Source organism: Natator depressus, chromosome 6 (genome assembly GCF_965152275.1).
Source record: "Natator depressus isolate rNatDep1 chromosome 6, rNatDep2.hap1, whole genome shotgun sequence".
In the NCBI taxonomy this organism is placed as follows: Eukaryota; Metazoa; Chordata; order Testudines; family Cheloniidae; genus Natator; species Natator depressus.
In genome coordinates this window covers 21,661,216-21,684,328 of record NC_134239.1, presented here as the reverse complement: position 1 = coordinate 21,684,328, position 23,113 = coordinate 21,661,216, and the positions used below count along the sequence as shown (strand labels likewise).

At 46.8% G+C, this 23,113-nt stretch overlaps 1 protein-coding gene across 1 annotated transcript in view; it reads left to right on the top strand.

Annotated features, from left to right (window-relative positions):
• Positions 1-23,113, top strand: part of LMNTD2 (lamin tail domain containing 2) — a 64,156-nt gene that overhangs the window by 15,132 nt on the left and 25,911 nt on the right. The window contains exons 3-6 of the mRNA XM_074954734.1: positions 116-367; positions 6,301-6,492; positions 11,207-11,300; positions 12,876-13,055. Coding sequence (XP_074810835.1) covers positions 116-367; positions 6,301-6,492; positions 11,207-11,300; positions 12,876-13,055 — 718 coding nt within the window. The remainder of the gene's footprint in view (positions 1-115; positions 368-6,300; positions 6,493-11,206; positions 11,301-12,875; positions 13,056-23,113) is intronic.

Sequence of the window (23,113 nt, the reverse complement as noted above, 5' to 3'; positions counted from 1 at the left end):
TATACGCAAAAACAATGACGAGTCCTTGTGGCACCTTAGAGACTAACAAATTTATTTGGGCATAAGCTTTCGTGGGCTAAAAGCCACTTCATTACAATTATTTCTCCTTTCCCAGGAGGGCTCCAGAGAATTTGACTTTGCTGCCTGGAGATGATCCTAGAGCCACGGGAGAAACACAGAAAGAGGACAACCTGCACAGACATCACTCCAATAGGAGTGAGGGTCTGGGAGAAGACACCATCTGCAACCAGGCTCCTCCCGTAGACACTGACAGCAGCATGCAGCCTGCCAGAGAGGGTGTGGGCCAGGGAGAAGATGGCACCAGCTGCTATGGGATTCTTTCTGTAGCCCCCGAGCAACAGCCCAAGTATGTATCAATGCACTCACTTTGCAGCTAAGTTTTCAAGTGTGCCATCAGCATAACACCCCCTTTGTATAGCATCCTCTGAAGAGCTGAAAGCCCTTTACATCCATCGATTAATGCAGCTTCACAAATCTTGTGTGGGAAGTAAGTATTGTCCCTATTTTAGAGGGGCTAAATTGACACACTGAGAGGTGAAAGGACATACCGAAGACCGCTCAAAACTCTGAGGCAGAGAAAAGAATAGAATCCAGATTTTCTTGAGTCCCAATACCATGTCCTACCACAAAAACCTCTCTCTTCTCATGGCTCTCATTTCCTACCACTTGCCCATTCTATTTAACACATGGAATACAATTTTCAAAATCGGGGCATTGCTAGGACTGGCAATCCTGCATTCAGATACGCAGCATGCAGGTAAGTCCCCTTTTTACACAGCTGGTGGCAAGCACCAATTAGAATCCTCTAATCCATCCCATATCTAATGTGGGATGTAGGTGCTCTCTCAAGCCCCTGGTGTGAAAATTGGGCCCAGGGGATTGCTATTAAAATAAATTGCTGGTCACTGTTAGCAAACTCCACCTTGTTACCTTGTAGCAAGGCATGTAAATGAGAACCAATGTAGTGGATTTTACATGCCTGAGTTTATTTCCACTATTAATTTGAAGGCGTGGTTTCTGGAGGGTTTTGAAAAGCGGGCAAGCTTGCTGGCATTTCCCTCCAGATGCAGAATGTTAGCAAGTCATTTGCATAAGAGTACCCATAATGTGCAGCACCTTCCATAAGAGAGAACTCTACCTGGTCTGTGTGAAAGTAAGGAAACCTGGACATCACATGATTTCAGATGGCACCGCTACAAAGGCCCTTTATCACTTCCTGGGCCATACACCTAACACAGCTCTAGTCTAGCTGAGAGCAAGGGTGGAGTCTAAAGGGAACAATGATGCGGCCACTAATTAGCCAGCAGGAGCGTCACTGAACAATGGTTAACCCTCACAAGATATTTCTGATAGCTTTCCACTCTCAAATGGCTCAGAGAACATGTGACCCTGTCTAGCATCCATACCTGAATAGCACATGGTGCTAAAACTAAGAGAATACTACTGCTAAAAATTTACATTGTATGTTACATTCCCAAAGCACTGTACACATATCAGCCAGCTCCTCCTCTCAATACATTTGCAAAGTATTATCCCCAGAGATGTTGCACAAATCACTTTAGACAGCATAATGACTCAATGGCAGAGGCAGGGCTGGAACTCCGAAGTGCCTGGTTCTTGGTCGATGCTCGAGCCACTCAACCTTGCTACCTCTTGGATCTAGTAGCACCAACCTGGCCTTTCTAGTTTGTACATCTATAATGTTAACTCTTAAAGGAGATCCCTTTGCATAGAAAGTGCATCAGGGTATCTCTCACACAGGTGCAAACTGCTTCAAGCCACAACATAAGCCAAACGGAGCTCATCTCCATATCATTGCAGGTTTGTACAGAAATCCTTATGCAACAATGCCCCTGTCTCCCTCTCTTTTCTCGAGGAATAGCAAAGTAGGCAGGGATCTCATTCACATTTATGCCCCAATAGCTCCTGGAACTAGAACTGCTCACATGGTTTTCTCATACCCATCTTTGAATTAGCCAAATGGACTGCTGCAAGCTTCCCTCTTAAATCTGATTTTCTGTTTCAGAGTCTCTACTAGGGCAGTTTTATAACCTCGTGCTGGCTTAGGCTGGGGTGAGGTGGACAGCAATATGCACAAAGGGAAGTCAGCTGATGACCATTAAATAATTGATTTGTAACCCAAAATGTCATCAATAATAGTGAATTTTGTAACCACTCAGGAAGGAAAAATCAAATGCACAAATAACTGGCTAGGTAGCAAATGCTGCCAAAAAGGATCTTGGGGTTAGAGTGGATCACAGATTGCACATGAGTCAGCAATGAGATGCACTTGTGAAAAAGGCTAATATAATTCTGGGGTGTATTAACAGGAGTGTTGTTAATACAGGATGTAATTATCCCACTCTACTTGGCACTGGTGAGACCTCAGCTGGAGCACTGTGTCCAGTTCTGGGCGGCACACTTTAGGAAAGATGTGGACAAGTTGGAGAGAGTCCAGAGGACAGCAACAAAAATATTAAGAGGTGTAGAAAACCTGACCCATGAGGAAAGGTTAAAAATACTGGATTCGTTTAGTTCTGAGAAAAGAAGACAGGGAGGACCTGGTAACAATTTTCAAATATTTTAAAGGCTGTTAGAAAGAAGACGGCAATCAATGGTTCTCCATGTCTAGGAAGGTAGAAGAAGAAGAAATCAGCTTAATCTGCAGCAAGGGAGATTTAGGTTAGATATTAGGAAAAGCTACCCTTAGAGTTAAAAAGTTAAGCACTGGAATAGGCTTCCAAGGGAGGTTGTGGAAACCCCATCATTGGAGGTTTTTAAGAACAGGTTGGACACCTGTCAGGGATGGTCTACATTTATTTGGTCCTGCTTCAGCACAGGGGGAAGGACTAGATGATCTCTCGAGGTCCCTTCCAGGCCTACATTTCTAAGGGCTTGTCTACACTACAGGTTATGTCAGTATAATTTATGTCACTCAGAGGTGTGAACAAGCCACCCCACTGAGCAACGTAAGTTACACCGACCTAAGCACCAGTGTGGACAGCGGGAGAGCTCCTCCCGCCGACATAGCTACCGCCTCTTGCAGAGGTGGTTTTATTATGCTCTCCCGTCGGCATAGAGCATCGTCACCAGCTGCGGTGCAGCTGCGCCGCTGTAGCACTTCTCATGTAGACGAGCCCAAGATTCTGTGATGGCCTGGAGGGGAGTAAATGAGGGATTCTAGAAGATCCCCTCAAAAGAGAATATGTTTACCGGTGATTGTGCTCCTTTCTGTGCCACAAAAGACCAGCTCCCTGAATGTCCTTTGGGACAATGTTCCCAAGGTGGTGGATTCCTGAAATGACCCACCTACTGGTGGGAGAGTAGCTCCTGACACTTGATTCCTGGGATGGTCTTAGCATGAGTTTCTGAGAGTGGAGCAATAGCAGCTGCGTACTAGGCCAAGGTGGCTCAGGGGCTCCATGGGGGAAAGAGACTGGATAACAAAGGAATGTCATCATCTTGTCAGCAATTGTGTTTGGATTGGGTCGGTCTGGGGGCACTGATGGGGATTCCCCACTAGAATGCCAGGGGCACATGGCTTTAGACTGTTTTGACCCGCTTGTTTGAAATCTCTAACAACAGGTCAAGAAAGTGAGGTGCAAGGCCCAGGAGACAGCTCCCAATCAGAATCACTCCTGGTATCGTACACCTGTCATGGGATTATTGCTCGGCCCTCAGTTATCATCACTGACGCTGAAGGACACTGATGCCAACGGGGGAAAAAAATACCCTTCACTATCTCTTTTTGTGGCCTCCTAGCAAGGGGAGTCACATTCCTTTGCTATTTCAGTCTTTTCCATGGCAACAGATGGATGTCACAATCACAAAATCACCACTTTGCCGTATGGCGAGAGGGAGGGAGGGAGAGGGGAAGACAGATGGTGTTTGAGGAAAAGCTCCGATTCTTAGGGGTCTAAGAAATCACAGGAATCCCTGATTGCTGGAGCCAAAAAGCTGACCCAGAGCTGTGGGAGGGAGGGAAGGAAGAGGCGGGCGGCTCTGCTGAGCCCAGAATAGCCGACCAGCTGTTAACTTATCACTTGTAATTATTATAACATATGGGGAGTAAAGAATGGCTCTGAAGGGAAAAACAAGTAGATAAATAAATAAATAAGCCAACAAGTAATCCAGGCTGCTGCAAAGCTGGTTCTGTGCGGACAAGAGAGACAACTGGTACCTGCAAGTAGGGAGGGGACCTTAGTGAGGTACCATGTATATAGGCAATTCCAGCCTATATACATGGAAAGTGGAAAGTAGTCTGTGGAACAGAGAGAGGCACATGAGAGCGAAATGTTACAGAGCCACTGGGTGAACGGGTACTGCCAGCCAAGGGGGTCAGGGTCTGGGCAGCAGGGAGGGGACATTGCAGAGGCACTAGGTTCATAGGCACTGCCATAGGAAAAGGGCCTGTCACCAGCTACATGTGCATGAGGAAGAGACGTTACAGAATCAGAGGGGTGAAGAGGCCTGTACGACAGGTACCTGTGTAGTAGTAGCCCCATCACCGGTTTCCAGCAGAGTTTAAACCCAGGACCTTCGGCTCAGGCCTCTACTCCTTGAACTAAAAGATGAATCCTCCTAGCCAGGAGCGGTGGCAGGTGGTTAAACTCTGTGGATCAGACACAGAGAGAGGACACATGACACACCCAGAGTGGTGGGTTACACCTGAATGTAGGGAGGAAACCTTACAGAGGCGCCGGATGCCTGGACACCTCTAAGGGAAAGGGCCCTGTGCATCAGATACTGTCAGTGAGGTGGTGACATTACAGATGCATGGGCACTGCATGCCGATGGGCAAGGGGGAAGAGTGTGGGAAGTCGGGTACCACAGGAGGACGTTTTCCTGTCGTTTTTGCGGAAAGTGAGGAGCACCAGGAAAACAGAGTTTTATTGTATTGCCTGGTCAAGGTGATTCTAGGAAAATATTCCAAGAGGCAGGGAGTGAGGAGGAAAATCCACCCCACACATTACATTTTCCCCTTGCTGTTTATTACTGTTTATTTTCTGGGGCTGCCTTCATGACCTTCCGCATCATATCCCCAGAGCTCCTGAGGCCCTTTATTTTCCAGCTGTTGCCTGTCCACCTAAAGCAGCACTAATGTGTCTCAAAAGGTTTGTCTCCTGGTAAACTGCAACAGTGAATAGTAAGAGGTAGTGATGGGCAAACTTCAGGAAGGTTCCAGGCAGCAGTGTCAGATAGACAGTCCACACGCTGTGTTTATATAGTTTGCAGGACACTCAGGTAATCTAAAAAGTTTCTAGCCTTCATAGCTGCAAAGGTAATTGTGCAAGTGTATCCTGAGTGCAGGTGATGCCAGGATGGCCGCCTGAATCTGCAGATAGCCTGAAACAATGACTCAGCTGTGTGAATTCCCTAGTCACCTATTAATCTAATCGGAGTATCCGTTGTAAAACCCAAATGTTGATGTTTCAGTTTCCACACAAACTATTGAATCACTGTTAATTTTAGTGCCCTGAAATGGGAGTTGGAGGGTGTGGCGGGAGGGAAGCCCACAGGAGGAAATGGGGAGTTGCTTCAAGGGAAGGAAATGCAGAGAAAAGAGCAGAGGAAGTTTAATAAGACCAGGAAGAGGGAGATAAACAGAAGGAGGAGGATGGGGAAGGAAGAGACACAAAGGACAGAAGTAGCAGTGGGAGCAGATTGTCTCATTCAGTGATGAATGGGATGATAAGGCACTAAACAAATGATAAATAAGCACTAACGGTTTAGTTACTACACAGAGGCCATATTCTCTGCTTGATCACTGTGAAAAGCTCCTACTGACACCCATGGGCATGCATGCCACTGTGCACTGTGGGAAGTATATCAGTCCTGAATTTACACCCTGGCCCAATGGACTATAATGAAACATAGAATCCAGCCCTCTCACCCTTCATCCAGAGATTTCACTCAGATGCTGATAGGGCACCAGACTGAAAGGAACTTGCATTCTATTTCCTGCTCTGCCACTGACTTACTGTGTGATCTTCGGCTTGTCACTTCACCTCTCTTTGCCCCTGTTTCATCCTCTATAAAACTGGGTGATAATGTTTACCCATCCCATCCTTTGTTCAATTCAATATGCATGAAAAGTACCATGGCCAAGCTTTTCAAAACCAGATGACTAAAGTTAGATTCCTAAATCCTTAATGAGCCACTTGAATAAGTGGCCCGTATTCTAGAGATGCACAGAATGTTTGAACCTCCCCATGATCTGAGCATGGGTTTGGATCGTTATTATTTTAATGGAATATATATCCTTTGGTTCCATTGCAGAGCCCCTCCTGTGCAGCCGAAGGTCCTGCAGAAGAAGGACGACACCCATGTCCTGCGCTTGTTGCTGCATCAGAGGGACCTGGAAATCCAGGGGCTGAGATGCGCCGCTCAGAAGGAGCCAACTTCCCGACTCTCCTTCATTTTGCAGGAGCTAGTGAGCATGAGGCAGAGAGTGAGTGCAACCCCGACGAGGTGAGCAGCAGAAAACAAGGGGTTGAGGTCAGACACTGGTGGGAAATGTGACAAAGTCCCACTGAGTGACAACACAAAGACTGGCAAAAGGAGGGGAATCTGCCTGCGTGAAAAGGCCCATCTCACCATTATATATCTACATTGCCTCCATAAAAACGACAGTCAAACAACATTATTAAGGTTGCAAAGTCCGGCGCTCAAAAGTTAGGATACACCCCTCTTGTGTGTGTACGCGTTATACTACAATATTCAATGCATGATCACAGACTACTTTTGCCACAGGACGCATGCCTCAAAATGTATTGGTATTATTTTACACTCATGATTTTGAAGTGAATCTCACGATTTTTTGGGCCCTGATTTACAATGGTCACAAGTGCGTTGAGGCTCACGCTCTAGGCCCGGTCTCTAGAATCAGGGCGCACACTGTAGGGTGGAGAGAGTATAAGGAAACATGAGTGATGGAGAGGGTTGCCATAGATTGCAGGGGGCTGCGGGAAAGCAGAAATGAGGGAAGAGGGTCAAAGAGAGCGGCACAGGGGAGAATTCAAGGGAGCAAATCTTTGGGGTAGGAGGGAGAACAGAGAATTTATGCAAATGATATCATGCATATTTGTCAAATTAGGACACTGCCTTATTTCCATGGCACCTCCAGATTTCAGGCCCTACCTCCTTAATTGGTGATGACACAGCTACTTGGACTAGCTACTTCAGTTTCTGCAGCCCAGGAAAAGAATAAAGTCACTCTAACATAGATAGAGAGTCTCTTCCAGTGAGGATGAGAAAGCTTAGCCCAGCTTCTGTTGGCTCCCCAAGTACAGCAGCTGTCTTCGGATGATGAGCCATGGTAACATGCAGAATACGTACACCCAGGCACTGATTTTCAGAGGTGTTGAGCACCCACACCTCCTACTGAAGCCAAGTGGAGCCATAGATGCTCGGCAGCTCTGAAAATCAAACCCTTGAAGCAAATCCAGCTGCCAGATGGATGCAAGACTCTGCAAACTGGTGCTAATGTGTGTCAAGGTCTCAGTTTGCTTAGACCTGATCTTGCTTCCGTTAAAGTCAATAGAAGCAGGAGCAGGCTGGTGGGGACAGATTTCCAGGATGTCAGCACCCACAATTAGGCTCCAATTTTCAAAAGAGCTCAGCACCCAGCATCTCCCATTGCTTGCCCTGCGTGCTGAGCCCTTTTGACAATCTGATCCTGATTCTGGGTGCTGAACACTTTTGAAAGTCTGGCCTTTAATGCTGAAGAGTTTAGCCAAGAATCATCTCACTGGGATATAGACCAGAGTGAAAGAAAGTGATGTGACTGCGGAAAGGAACTGTGCACAGCACCAGCCCAAAACAAGACTAGAACAAAAGCAAAGGCTCTTTGCTCAAATAGACACAATCCCTAGGGGGAAAAAAGCCAGGCAGCTCTGAGATTTCTCTGCAAGATAAACACAAAATGGAACTTTGGTTTTGGTGCAGCCTGCGATGGGAAGATGAAAGATTTTTGGGAAACCCACTGAAAAGAGGATCCCACTCCTGCTGGTGCCACTGATTTGAAAGCCTGCTCTCTGGCACAAAGTTCATGCCACTGGGAAATCCGGTGAGCTCAGGGCACGGGAGGGAGCGTTCTACATCATGGCTCTGCCTATGAATCACAGTGCAAACAAGGCTGCGCTCCTTCTGAAAGGGAGGCAGTGGAAATATAAACAGCCATTCAAGCTCCATGATCCAGAACATGAATAAATTGTATGTGGCAGAGAACAGCCACCATGCCTATTAAAAAAAAAAAAATCTTCCCTGTATCCTAGGAACCCGTATGTATACATTATATGACACACCTATATGGGCCAGCTCCTCAGCCACTGAAATCAAGGAAGCTATGACAGTTTACATCAGCTGAGGATCTGGCCTTATATATCCTAAATCACTTAGGGCTCCAGAGAAGGGCCTATGGGATCATTCTGGTTAGGCCAGGGGAGCAATGACCATACTGCAGCGAGCAAGGAGCAATGATGGTACTACAGTCACTGCTGTCCTTAGATCACTGCTCATCCCAGAAAAGTTCTTGCATGAATGTCCAGAATTCAACTTCATAGCATAGCTGCATGAGCTGTTCTGTGTTATAAAATGGCCTTTGACATAAGTCACATGTGTTCCTGCTTGCCTGAAGTAGTGCTGACAAGTGATGGTTGTGGGTATAGTTCTCTCGCTCTGGGGCTGCTTTTTAACTGGAGCCGCATCACCAGGTGCTCAGATACTGCAGGGATGAACACGGTACAAACACCTCAACAGAACAAGGCACATTTAGGGTCAGATTCACCTTTGTAAAGCCCCTTAGTCCTAATTCTCCCCTGTCTTGCACCTTGTGTAGTCATTGACACCTGCTCCAAGTGGGTGTGTTGTGTTACCTTTCAGATTTGCTTGTGCTTTTATACCCACTTTGCACTGACTCTGAACATATGTAAATGACTGCATGGGGCAAGTTAAATCGAGTCTCTGGTGCCTGCAAAAGAAATTGAAGGGAGGGAGATTAGCACAGCCTTTCTGCTGCTGTTTGCTGTGTTATTACAATGATCTCTAAGCCTGGCTGTGGGAGACAAGAGCCTGCAAAGAGCTTCCCTCTTTGAAGCAGATTTGGTGAACCTTTCGTGCATTCCAGTTCAGCTCCTGGAGTTGGCAAAGGCTGAGTCGGACCTGACTGGGGTCCTGTTGGCTGAACCTCAATCTGATGTACTTCCACTCACCTTGTCATTCTTGGATTACAGCTTGCACTTGGATGGTCTGTGTTGCCAGAGTATTTCCTCAGAGGGATGCCTGCGGCTTCAACAGGCGCGTGCGCACACGCACACACAAGGGAAGACTCACACACACACACACACTCTTGTGGTTTCGGCTTTGCTTCCAAATGCTGACTTGACCCCTCAGATCCTTTTGGTTTCCTCTCTCTCCTCTGACAACTCTGGGTTTCCTGCATTTAAAGAACATACCACAGGAAAACCCGTGTTGAATCACATGCTCACTGCACTCAAAGCCAAGAACGAGCACATCCTGCCTGGGAGCAATGTTCCCATCGGAAAGGCAAGCTGTCTGACCAGTCGTGACATCAACACATCAGAGGTGATGTCAAGAAGACACAAGGCACAACCAGCAAGGGGCGGAAGCCCTGTGTGGCTCCCAGCCTTCCCAGAGGAGATAGTGCTCAGGCTTCATCTCCTGTTAACATGGCAAGCTTCCTGGTACCTGAGCAGAGAGCTCACAGGCAGCCCTTCCACCTCAGCTTCATGGGCCACCAGCGACAATGTCTATATACCCAGGCACATCACTTACAGTAAGAGCCTATCACTTAACTGCTAATCGGGAGCCCTGATCTGGCCCCATCTGACTGCATGTGTTGATGCTCCAGTTAATTGCATACTAGTTACTTGCATAACACGGATTGGAGGTCCAGATCCTGCGTGCTCAGAATGGGATGGGGGTGGTGGTGGCAAAAAGAGCCAGTCAGAGTGCATAGCCTCTCCACGATCACTCATCTTGCTTTGACAGGGCATCTGGATTTGAAGCTGGATCTGCAGTTAAATGCTCTGCCACTGTGTTGGTTCTCAACCTTTCCAAACTACTGTGCCCCTTTCAGGAGTCTGATTTGTCTTGTGTACCCCAAGTTTTACCTCACTTAAAAATTATTAGCTTACAAAATCTGACATAAAAATACAAAAGTGTCCCAGCACACTAGAACTGAAAAATGGCATACTTTGTCTGTATGAAATTTTAGTTTGTACTGACTTCACTAGTGCTTTTTCTGTAGCCTCTTGTAAAACTAGGCAAATATCTAGATGAGTTGATGTACCCCCTGGAAGACCTCTGCGTACCCCAGGGGTACGCTCACCCCAGTTGAGAACCACTGTGCTATACAGGAAAATGGGTGTTCCTGTAAACGATAAACAGCAGCATAACTATAATAAAACTCCTCCCAAATCCACTATATTAATAATTAGAGACAGACTATCCGCCTCAGCCTCTGCACACAAGTTGCCTCAGGTACATAACTTTTGAGGATTCTTGCTCCTCCCTTTCTGGGTGGCCTTTTTATGCTGGGGCCTCCTGAGCTTCTGTTATTGCTCCAGAGTTTTCAAAAATAAGGACACCAGGCATTTAAATTGGCTTGGCATAACTTGGTTAATGTGTCACAAAACTAGTTTGGAGGGACGGGGGTTTCAGTCCCCAGTGATTCCACCCCCATCAGGAAAAGTTCACATACAATTGGTACAAACTGCTTTATGGCTACGAGTGGAAGAGGATGGGGGAGCTGGAAGGGGTTCAGGAGTGTAATGAACATATTGATCATATTGCTGATGTAAAGATCATAATACTAACCCACGAGCAATGCTGATGCATTTGAAAGGGAGTCCCTATCCAGTCTTGCCCAGGGGATGGAAAGGCAGTGTAGGTAGAAACTGAAAAGAAGACAGTGATGGTAATTCTTGTGACCTCATTTCATTCATCCTCTGGCAATAAGGCAAGCAGAAACACACACACACAAACACACAAACACACACGGAAACACAGGAAATTAGGGTTAGCTGTCTGTCTAGGCATTTATAAGGCACCAAGCACTGGGGTTGTCTCTAAAATGTCTGAAACATGTCTATTGTATTGAGATATCTCTGAACATGGTTTGGAATTGGACAGAGAAGTGTAATGATCTTGTGGGTTTCTGTAGGTACCAAACCAAAAGAGACCAGCCAGAGCATCTCCAAAAGGAAATAGACAGACTGAGCTCTGAACTGCAGGCTGAAAAGGAGCTCCATATGAGGGTAAGTCACTGAAACCCAGCAAGGGGGGAGGATCTCGGACCCTGGACATCACCCAGAGCGGGAACTTCCACATTGCTATTTTTAGCCCGGCACTCCAAACCCTGCCAGACCAGTCAGTTGACCCAGGCAGGCTCTGAGGCTTGGTGCCACAGGCAATTTTTGCAGTGTAGACACACCTGGACAGACCAGGCTAGCCGGGGCTTGGGCACCCCACAAGCAATGGAGGTAGTGAAAGAACTGTGGAGCTGGATAACAGAACAAAATCGCCTGTGATTCTCAGGGCTAAGGCTATGTCTACACTAGAAACACCGTAGTGGCACAGCTGCAGCACAGCAACCGTGCTGCTGTAGTGTAGACGCTTACTCCAGCGAGGGAGGGGTTCTTCTGTCTGTAGTAAATCCACCTCGCCGTTAAGTTGATGGAAGAATTCTTCTGTTAGCCTAGCGCTGTCTACATTGGGGTTTAGGTCAGATTAACCATGTCTGAATTTTTCATACCCCCGAGCAACGTAAATAGGTGTCGACCTAAGTTTTAGGTGCAGACTAGACAGGCCTAAGTAGCATGCAGACGTACCCTATACAAATGTTTTATAAGTGAGAACAGAGAGATCAGTTCTGAAAGAGGTAGGCGTGGGCATTTAATGGGCAAAATGAGGTCCAGTGACATCTGCAGGCTGCTGAGCGGCTGACAGGCCAATATTCACCGATAAGAACTACAAACAAATACAGAGTCAGTCCAGCAGAAACTGGCTCCGCCACACGAATACATTTAAACAACAACCACGTCAGTGCACTGACTGTCCAGTGTAAGTAGCTGTTGTCATGGTTAACAACAGGGCCCATGCAATGCTCTGCACTGAGGCCATTACAGCTATTATAGACTGAACGTAAGAAAATATGTAGGGAGCCGTGACAAGATGGACTGTGCCCTGGATGTTCAGTCTAGTCCAAGACCCTCAGGTGAGTGGGAAGCGGGGGTTCTTACCGGCAGCCTGGCTAGTGTGAACTGATGGATGGGTGTACTGATTACTGATTAACCTCTCAGACTGCATTGGTTAACGATTCAGTCTCCTGAGGGCTACAACATCAGGAATATTATTAGTAGTAAGAGACCCTAGGAGCGCACTGCTGCAGTCTAAGAGATTAATCAGTAATCAATACACCCATCCACCAATAAGCCTACATGTGCAACACAGACTATGTCTTTTGGGACTGACCTTTCATTGGCCAAACCACTTGTCCATCTCCTTTCTCCTTCTGAGTGAGCTGCCGGAGAGTGTGTTTGTGGTAGAGGCTCGGGCTTTGGAGGTAGTAGGTTCAACCCTTGCTGACAGCCCAGCCCGGGGGCGGGTGTCATTACAGGCCTGAGGCCAATTTGACCGCCACCATCCAGGCTCATTCCAACAGCTGGGAAACGGCGCAAATATCGATGGTGAGGGAGTGAAGTGTCCCAGGATAAAAATGAGAGTCACACAGCAGCATAGGTGCTGAAAGTAGGGCTGCTGGGGGTGCTGCCAGCAGGGAATATGGCCCCAAGTGGTTGGCTTTGGCATTTACAGGTTTCCTTTTTTAAAAGGAGATGCAACTCTTGAAGGAGAGACTCTGCAAATCAGAGCTGTTGGTGCAGCACCTGTACAAAGAGATCGGGAGGCTGAAGAAGTCACAGCCTGGGAGATCCGCCCAAGGCCGCAGAGAGCCACAGGAAACAGAGACCAGTGTGAAGGGGGATGAAGAGCCAGAAACAGAGAGTTTCGAGGTAGGAACTAAAGCTTTAGAGAGCCGAGAGCAAGCGAGAGAGAGCAAAGAAACAGAGGGAGAAAGTGGGGGAGGGGGCTGGAAAGGCACTACAGGTCAGAGATGAAGGCTGCACAGTCTCCAGGCATCAGGACTAGAATGAGATTAAATTGCAAGCTCTACAGACAAATCCACTGGCCCGTGATTTAACCGCCCAATCAGCAGGGAGAGAAGGATACTGGCACTGTCAAAGCATCCTCTCGAAATGAACACACACACCACCCCAGAGACAGAAACCCCACCCACTCTGTAAAGGGGTGGCCACTATCCTACAAGCTCTCCCCTCTTCCCCCCAAGCTGTCCCCATCCACACACCCCCGTGCCCCGATTCTAGTCACTCACCACCCTGATATCCAGCCTTGCTTCCCTGCAAACTCTTTGCCATCCCTCAGGGCATTGAGCACATGGCCCTCGGCTGGGATGGGGGCTACTCATCCCTCCTCCTGGATGGAGCCTTAGAGACAGGGAGGGATGGCCTGGGAAGTGCAGAGTCTCCCTTCCCAGCCGCCTAATGGTGACCCCTGCCACTTCCATTCCCGGCAGGGTGGGGTCATGGTATACGAAGAGGAGTGACTGTGGTGCAGGGGTGGAAGCAAAGAAATAGCACATGCCAGGGGAGGGGGCTGCGAACCTCACTCTGCTCCTTGCTGTCAGTGTGAGCCATGCTCACTCTAGAGCTGCCCTGTTTCCAGGAGACAGTGCCAGAAGGAGCCGGGCTTAGAGGCAGCCTTGCGTGCTGCCTCGCCTCTGTAACACTCTCTGAACACTCTTGTTCCTCAGATAATCGCTCTGCCCTTGCTGGGGGAGGCTTGCATGCAGACTGGCCGGCCAGAGATCTGAGTCCATGTCACTCCCATGGTGTAATTCATTAGCGGCTGGGTGTTCCATTACTCCATCTGGTGCTTGGTCACTTCCCTGCAGATTTCTCCACCCAAGAACCGTTCTCCCACAGATTCTCTTTCCAGCCACCTTTCTGTAGCATAAAAACAAGAAATGCCCTGCTGCTTTTCTGCACCACAAACAGCTAGGTCACTCCCAGAACCGACATGTTTCACTGCGCTGCCCAGTACGCCGTGCCCAAGCTGTCTGCCATGCTGGTACCCTCGGTGTTTCCCACCCTCCTGACATGGGGCTCGCAAGACACTGAAGGAGGAGAGAGGTGGCTAAAACCGAAGTCACACCGGAAGGACAGTCATTGCTGGTTCTCCCAGTGCTTTCTGTCCTCTGCATGGCTTTCCTTCACATCGCAAGCTCTTGCGGGCAGGGACTGCAACTATTGGGTGCATTGCACCGTGCCAGCGCTAAACAAGTGATACTAAGCAAGCAGCTTCAGCTGGCAACACTCCCTGCTCCCACATAACCTCTGGCTCCAAGCTGCCTCCCCCGATATTTCTGGATGTTGCTTCCTTTTCCTGTACCTGATTCTGGGGATTCGGGAGCCCTCTACTGGCTGGGCACTGAACAGATCCTTTCCCCCACAGCTCATTCGGGCCCTGATTCAATAAGGTATTTAAACACAGGCCTAACTTCAAGCTTTGATTTCAGTGGGATTCTCCCCATGTGCTTAAAGGTAGTCCCGTGCTTAAGTACATTGCCAAGTTTGGGCAGGGGGAAGGTAAGCAGTAAAGATCCAGCAGATTCATCCATGGTATGCACTGTGCCTACTGCTCAGCGCTCAAGTGGCAGTGACATCTTCTCTTTGCAAGCCCCTAGGCAACAGAGGGCGAGACCTTTGCAAAGCGATACACACTGGGGCTGGCCTGACCAATCCCGTCCAGTAATGGGCAGTGGTACACACCACAGGGAATCTGACCCTCTTTATTCCCTGCCCCAATGAGAATTAGGATGGGAACAAAGAGCCAGCCGCCCCTCCTGTGAGCCAGCCAGGTCTAAATGAAGAAGGTGGCTGGGCCTGGAGTAGGGGGCAGATTTGAGAAGTCCTCTTTATTTACCCTTCTAGTCCATGCCTGCCTCCCTGGGGACGCTGAGCAGCAATCAGCTGTGAAAGCCTCTCTGGGAAAAGGGAAATACTCTAAGCTGAAGCAGCGTCCCTCAGACAGAGATGTCAGTCACTCGAGCCTCAGGGGGAGGCCTGTGTGGTTGCACTCTGGGAGTTTAGCAGGAAAGGTTAGGAAAGGTGTATGGCTGAATCAGGGAAGAACAGCGCCTGTCACAAGCAATTACTTTATTATCATCAGTACATAAAGCCAGAGGAGCAGTGCAACCAAGTGGCTAATTCAAGGAAAGTGGAGAGGGAGAGGAGAAGGAAGCAGCGACATGTATCATCATGTATATTCCTCTATTGCACCCTCTTTATACAAACATATTCAGGGCCCAAGCATTTTGCATGGGACAGACAGAAAAGATGGGCCTGCGCCGAAAGCCCAGATTCAAACACCCACAGATTTTGGAGATTTCAAAATCCTGAGCCCAGAGTCAAGTTTTGCAGCTCTGGTTATAGCACAATTAGAATGGGGTGAATGTGGCTAGGAGCCAGTGTAAGTCAATCTTACAAGAGAAATGGATCTATCAAGAAAGAGCGAGTGGACAGGCCTTACATAAGTTTCTGTGCCATACATGCAGAGTCTGCCACAGGGCTGGAGGGAGTGGGTGCACTGCTTTAGGTTGCCCCTCGTGGCTCAGAGAGAACTCTTAAGAATGCAGGGGACTTGCCAAGTCTCACTCCTTTAGCGCTTGATCCAAAGGCAAGGGGAGGCTGTTCATGGACGTTAGTGCGCGTTTGATCAGGCCTCTTGAGAGAGACTCGCTCAGTTGGGCTAACAATTTTTAACATCTCTCACTCTTTAGCTGAAGGAATTTTGAAGTCAGTGTCTTTTTACAGGTCTGACGGATTCAATCTGGTAGGTTAGTCCCACAAATTTAGGTCTTTTTGGAGAAGAAGGATGGTCTTGTGGTTCAGGGGTTGACTGGCCTGGGATTTGGGAGCTGTGCATTCAACTTCTGGCCCTGCCACAGACATCTTATGCAACTATGGCTGTATCACTTAGTCTCTCTGTGCCTCAGTTCCTCATCTGTTGAATGGGGATAATAATGCTCCCTTTGTCTGTCTTGTCTAATGTAGAGTGTACACATTTCAGGGGCGGTCTCTTAGTATGTGTTCATACAGCACCCAGCACAATGGGGTCCTGCTCTCAGCTGGGGCCTTTCCGCACTACAATAACAAAGAGGTTTTGCGAGATCTAACAGGCAAAGAAATGTCCCTCCCCCCAAGTCTAATGAAAAGCATGTTTAAAAACACACTTTTCAATTTGTCATTAACATACTGAAAAACAATATCAAATTATGTAGATATTTATCCTGATTAACCTTACCTAACACATTCATCCTTCTGCACCAGTACAATCAATCTTAATCATAACCATTTCCATGTATCTCTCGTCTCCTAATTCCACTTTATTTAACCTTTAACAAAAATCCACACAAGAGGCACTTAGACCTCTAGACATTGACAAAACAAATAGAAGTCTAGTTATCCTCCCCTGCACATAGTGTCCAAATGTGAATAGTTGTTCTGCCTTCCATGGAGGAGACTTTCTGGAAGTGTTCCCTTCTTCTGCTGTTTTTTCCTTTGTAAATCACATATAAGTCATAATCAATTGCTATGTATATCCCTTCATATAGGATCATTTGACCTGTTCCTCATCTGCTTTCACCCTCTATATCTGTCAAGTTTAAAAGTCCCATTTGCGTTTGGTGAGCCTCTTATTGTTGTCTCTATTTGTTTTGTTCAAAAGTAAAAACACAGTGACCATGCACTAAGATCTGCTTGATCCCAGTATAAAGCAATCTGTCATTTTTTCCATGGCATTGGTTTCCCAAGCTTTATTTCTCCATGCCATTAATCTAATGAAAAGATTTGTGTTTACATTTAAAACTCCCTGGCATTGTTTGGGAGTATTGGGCTGGTGAATGAGAACTAAGAAGGGGAAATGACTAGTCTATTTTCATTCTCCAGTCTGAGTAAAGAAAAGGAAATGGTGTAACAGATAATAAGTCAGTTATTGAGCTTATTTTTAATTTGTTTCCAAGTCTAATAACCTACATTAGTAACACAGGGAAAGAAATGTGCTTTCTTCCACCCCTAAAAATCTAAGATTTGTAACTCAACAGCATCCTTTTAAAATCTCATTTGTCACAGGTTGGCAGCATCACCGGGGGCACTATTAGATCAGAATTTGTTCTTTGCATAGTCGCCGTGTCAATCCACTCCTTGTGGACAATATTTTGAGTAGAGTTCTCCCACCTAACAGGAAGGCTCAGTAACTGCCCGAAGCCAAGTCCTTCTTGCGGGTCTAGGATGGGTTGGTGGATCAGTAACAATCCTACATATTATTCCTAATAGGCAAAACCTTTGTTGCAAGGCTCTGTCACATCATGCCTTTGCTCTTGGTCAGCATATCAGCAGCAAATATGCCAGGTTGACACGAGTCTTTCCTGCTTCCAGGATGTTGACAAGAACCTCGCGAAGGGTTATATATTAATTCTGGCCGTTTGGAGGCCACTTTCCCTTGTTCCGTCTCCGCCTCAGTTTTTGATGGTTTTGAGCTCTGGGTTTGTGGGATCCTCTATCGTAAACAATCCTTATTCACCAATTGAGGGCCTGATCCAAAGCCCTTGATGTCAATGGAAAGACTCCCACTGACTTTGCCAGCTGAATATTCATAGTCATGGAACAGTTGCAGCTCCCCCTCTAGTTCAAACCCAGACCCTTGCCTCTTGCTGTGGACTTAAAAAAAAATAATAGCAGCACCCCAGTCTGCCTGCTTGGAGCTCAGCACCTCCAAGGCTCAGGCTGAAAGTGTCTTCCTACAACAGGATTCCGACCGAATTGCCTCATATAACGTGAGCAGCTAGACACCCCGAACTCAGTAAGGTTTGACAATGACCCCGGTATTGACCTGAAAGGATGTCAGGTATCACTGGGATGGGACAGGCTACAGAGATATTCAGTGTGGTCCTAAGGGTACAAGGCTGGAAAGGGTGCCCAGTCTACTAGCTTCTGGTCAAGGGCGTCACTAAGCTGCCATGGTTAACATGGCAAGGTCTGGACATTGAGGACCAGAAGGGCAGTCAATGATCAAGAGGCCTCCTTGCTGTAGTGCTGCTCCTAAGAATAACTAGCACATATCTAGATGGTCTCATGGGAAGCACTAGCTCTAGGACTCATCAGGTAAGTGCTGAGTTCTGGGCTGTGCCTCAGACATGCTGTGTGAACTTAGGCAAGTTGCTTAAGCTGTGTGCCTCAGTTTACTCATCTGTGAAATGGGGCTAATGATACTTCCCTACATCACAGGGGAGAGGTGGAGATAAATTCATTCACATACATGCTCAGATACCCGAGAGAGGAGCAACTGGAGAGAGGGGAGGGAGCGATTTCTTATTAGCTGGAGTCATGCCTGTGCATAAAAATGTCTCTTTAGTGCAGAACTCCATTTCATAACTTGCAGGGGAACTATGACACTCTTAATTTTATAGTAAATTATTTAATGTATTCAAACACTGCCTGAAGCACTGATGGGGGATTTGCTTTTAAATTCACCCACCTCCTCACACATACAAAACATACTTGGTTTTTAAAATAAGACTGGGCATAAATACCTGTCCCATAGGGGAACAGTTTGTTTTCCTTTGCATTTTCTCTTCGTCTCTCCCTGTTGCTCCCTCTCTTCCCTCTGCCCCTGCCTCACACCCACCTTCTCATGTGTATATTTTAACAGACACAATCATGGGCAACACGAGAATGTTGACTATTCAGAGTGGAATTTCTTAGAGGGTGTACATCATTACAGGGCTTTTAAAGCTGAATGGAAGTATGTGTGTACACTCACACATGTGCATGCATGGCCCTGTGCACACTGGGACAATAACTGCTCTAGCCAGTCACATTTAAACAAGGTTATGGCTCGCAGTATTCAGTTTCCATGCCCAGTTTTAATAGGATCTCCTTTTGTTGAATGAGACTCATGTAAGCCAAACATAAACTATGCATAGGGCCATTTGTTTTTTTATTTTCATTTAATTTTTCCTGGGAGTTTATCAGTGTTTATTACCACAGCAACAAAAACAGGTGAAAATCAGTGGCAAAAATAAATAATTTTTCTGGGTAAATATCGGGGTTTATTTTGGTGGACAGGGAAAAAGGTATTCAGTAGATTCATGCTTTGATGAATGGAATTCAACGTGGTTTGCTGCAGAACTCAAAACCCAATGCCACCTCTGAGTTTAAGAAAACAATATATTTCTAATCCCCAAATAAAACTTTTCATTTGAATAAACAGTTTACTGTTGTACACTTAGAACTATTAGCCTATAAATATTTACATATTTATAAATGTATATGGGCCACACCATTTGCAGCGCATATACTCAACTTCATCCTTTTCTCCTGTTTTGTGAACACTTTTGAATATTCGGATACAGATTTTTGTTTTCTCCCCATTTTAGTGGGTCAGATTTTTAAACCATTATCTGCTAACAGCTTGAAATGTGTACGTGATGGGCGTGAGATTCGTCAGTACGTTCAGATGTGCACGCACTTCAGAGCTTGTGTGTGTGCCTGTTTATTGTGTGTATCTTTTAGACTAATACATGGCCTTACTTCAGTAGGCAGCTTTGCATATACACACAGACTAATGTATTATCATAATACATACATCTCATGCAGCATATTGCATTTTCCTAATAAAACAGTTATTTTTTATATATTTGAATGATACAAAAGTAGGGTGAAAATCGGAAAAAACTAAACAACACTGAAGAACCCGTGATTTTTTCAGTAAAAATCAGTTTAAACTGAAAAGAAAGGTGCTGAACTATGCAGCCTATAAAAAGAAAAGGAGGACTTGTGGCACCTTAGAGACTAACAAGTTTATTTGAGCATAAGCTTTCGTGAGCTCCAGCTCACTTCATCAGATGCACGCAGTGGAAAATGCACCCTATGTAATCCATAGCATGGTTTTACAACACAGATCTCAGACAAAACAACAACAACAACACTTGCAAGCACTGGTCAGGGAAAATGTGCTGGAGCCCTGCTAGCAATAACCTTGTTCAAGCACTATTGTAGCTATCAGTTTCTATATCAGGGTGAATAGGGGCCAAAAATACAAGGATCCTGCAGATAACTGTCTGCTAAAATGCACATAAGCCTTGGAGAGAGAGCAAGTCACAGGCAAAAGACAAGAGCAGAAAAGAATAAGAAAGGTGCAAAATCAGAGTTTGGGCTGGTTCCCACTGAAGCCAATAGCAAAATTCCCATTGACTTCATTGGTATTAGAATCCAGCCTTCAGCCCCCTCCTGGACAGGTGCCCTGTTATAAGGAATAAATCCTGCTTCATGTGTGAGAGAAATTCCAACGCCAATCTAGCTAAGCACAGTGTCTCCTGTTCAGGAATTAGAACCCTAATTTGGCACAGAAACCTTGGCAGAGGGACGAGAATGTTGGAACAGGTTTGAGCCTGCCGTGCTGGGGGATCTGCAAACTGCATTACAGCAATGGTATGTGGTATGCAGCTCTGCTCTAATCCAGAAGAGGATGGAAGCTATGCAGTGGGCAAGCGTGGCCCCAGGCCAGGGAAACTCACAGCGCTGCGTGCCCTGGATGGCTCAGTTTTGATGTAATGTGGTTACGGAGCCGGGCTTAGGCAGAAGGCATCCAGTGGGGGTGGGGATAGCGTGGGGAGTGCGTGTCTGGGCAGGTCACAGCCAGGGCTGCCCTTATATCATGACAAAATACCTCCCCTGCAATTGGAACTAGATTTGTAAGGAGCAGCTAAGGCGTTCCCCCTTTGGGGCAGGTCAGCTCAGGGTGGCTGTCAGAAGTTACAGAGACATGAGGTGAGGACTGGAAGGCAGAGCTAGATTAGCTGGCCCAAGGCTGCTGGAGTGCCCGTGACTTCAGGCAGCAAGGGCACATGGGGAGCTGGGCACATTTTGCTGTGACTCCCCCTATATCTGGTAGCGTGGTTTATGTGGAGGGGACTCAGAAATGCTGTGGGAAGAGGAGTTAAAACCCATTAAGAGAGGAGGAGATATGTGCTGAGTCAACAAAACTCCTCTGTAGGGTTAGAGGCAGGTGCTGGGGCCTGCTCTGGTGGCACAGTTGCAGGAAAGCCCGTGGGTCTGGCCTAAGGACCACCCTGCAGAGGGGACTGCTAGGGACCATTCACCCTCTTCGCCCCAGAACAGGATTAGAGGATCCTAGGAACTAACGGACTGGGTCGGACCAGCGCTCATTCGGCTAGTCTAGGCTCTGGGTATGGCTACAGTGCAGCTGGCAGGGAGCCTCACAGCCCAGGCAGACAGACTTGTTGTCGTGTTGTCGTGCCAGCAGAGGCTCGAGCTAGCCATGTGACCTCAAGCCCACCCTAACCCTGGGTCCGAGCTCAGGTGGCTATCGCAAGCCTCTGCCGCAACATCGAGTCAGCTATTTTTAGTGCGCTAGTGCCAGCACCATTCACACACGTCTGTATACCCCTTCTGGGGCCTGTACCCGCTTCTTCAGAAGAAGATGCAAGAAAGCCTTCAGTAGACAGTTATGGGATAACACACCTCCCAAGTTCTTGTTTGTTTAACACCCTTAGTGTTGTAACTCAGGGTGTCCTTGCTAGCCATCTAGACCTCTTCTCCCTTTTTTGAGCCCTCAAAAGTATCCTGTGACAGTGAGTTCCACAGCTTAACTTTGCAGTGTATGTGGAAAAAAATATTTTCTCTGAGCAGTTTCAGATTTGCCACCTTTCCATTTCATTGTCTGTACCTTTGCTACTTGTTTATTCGCCCTTCTTGTAACACTTTCCTGATCTACCTTTTCGGTACCGTTTATTTTGCGGTATCCTTTGAGGCTGGATGGCCAGAACTGAGCACAGTATTCCAGATCAGGGCATCTCAGCAATTTAAATAATGCCAGTGACAAAAGCCAAAAAAGATAAAATTAGAAAAATAAACCCAGCATTGCCAAGCTGTCAGAATCCCCCACTGGCTGAAAGCAAGCCCATAATTGTCCTTGCTAAGGAGGGAGCTGATCCTGCAAAACTGAAGCTAATAAGAATTTGGCCATTGATTTCAATGGGAGCAGAATCAACCCCTAGATTCATTATACCATTTGGCCACTAGGGGGAGATAGCCAATAAGCCTTTGCTGCATATGGAATTCACATGTTATTGCTCCCCACATGGCTAAGCTTCCTTCTGTTTTTAAAATCAACCTTTGTGACTTTAGGCAAAACAAACGAAGTAGTGGAAAAGCAGATGGCCCTGTTTGATTATGGGCATCTTCATGCAGGCACACAAGAGAGGAGCGGGGGATCCTTTGGAATTTGAAGTCAAAATGTGACACACCCCAGTAAAATAAGCAGAACCAGAGCTAAACTAATGGGGGGAGATTATATTTCAAACCTTAAAATCAATCACGAATAAGGCAGATGGATCCCCAATATGTAAAGAGTGAAGCAACTCAGGATGACCTGCAGGACCACCGAGGGGTATGCTCTTCAGCAGCTCTGAGGGGCTGCAAAGTGCACCCCATCCCATTAAGAGAAGGGAATAAACGCGCCTGGACTCTTTACAATTCACTCCTTGAGATTCAAGAGGAAAACCAAACCTGGGGCTGGAGGGAGAGGCAGGAGAATGTTGTTAAGTAGGAATTTAAAAATAAATGTGAAAGAGAAGCAGAGACCCAGCGTAATTCAGAACAAACACAACCAAAACAGCAAAGCCCTCTCTGTCAGCTAGTGGCTCTTAGGTGTTGCTTACACTCTCATAATTGCACCCATGGGTGCAGCTGAACAGGGTGTGGACCATGACTCAGCTGCGAGAATAGCCAAGCACAAACCAGTTTCTGAAATGATGCTAGAACATGGTGTGTGCTTGGCTACTCTTGCAGTTAAACTGGGATAACTGCACTTATTGCTGACATCCATTGGCAGTAGGGGATATTTCCTGTCCCATAGACAAGGGTTTTCAGGACTGCAAACTTTTAAGCATTGTCACCGACTCATTGCC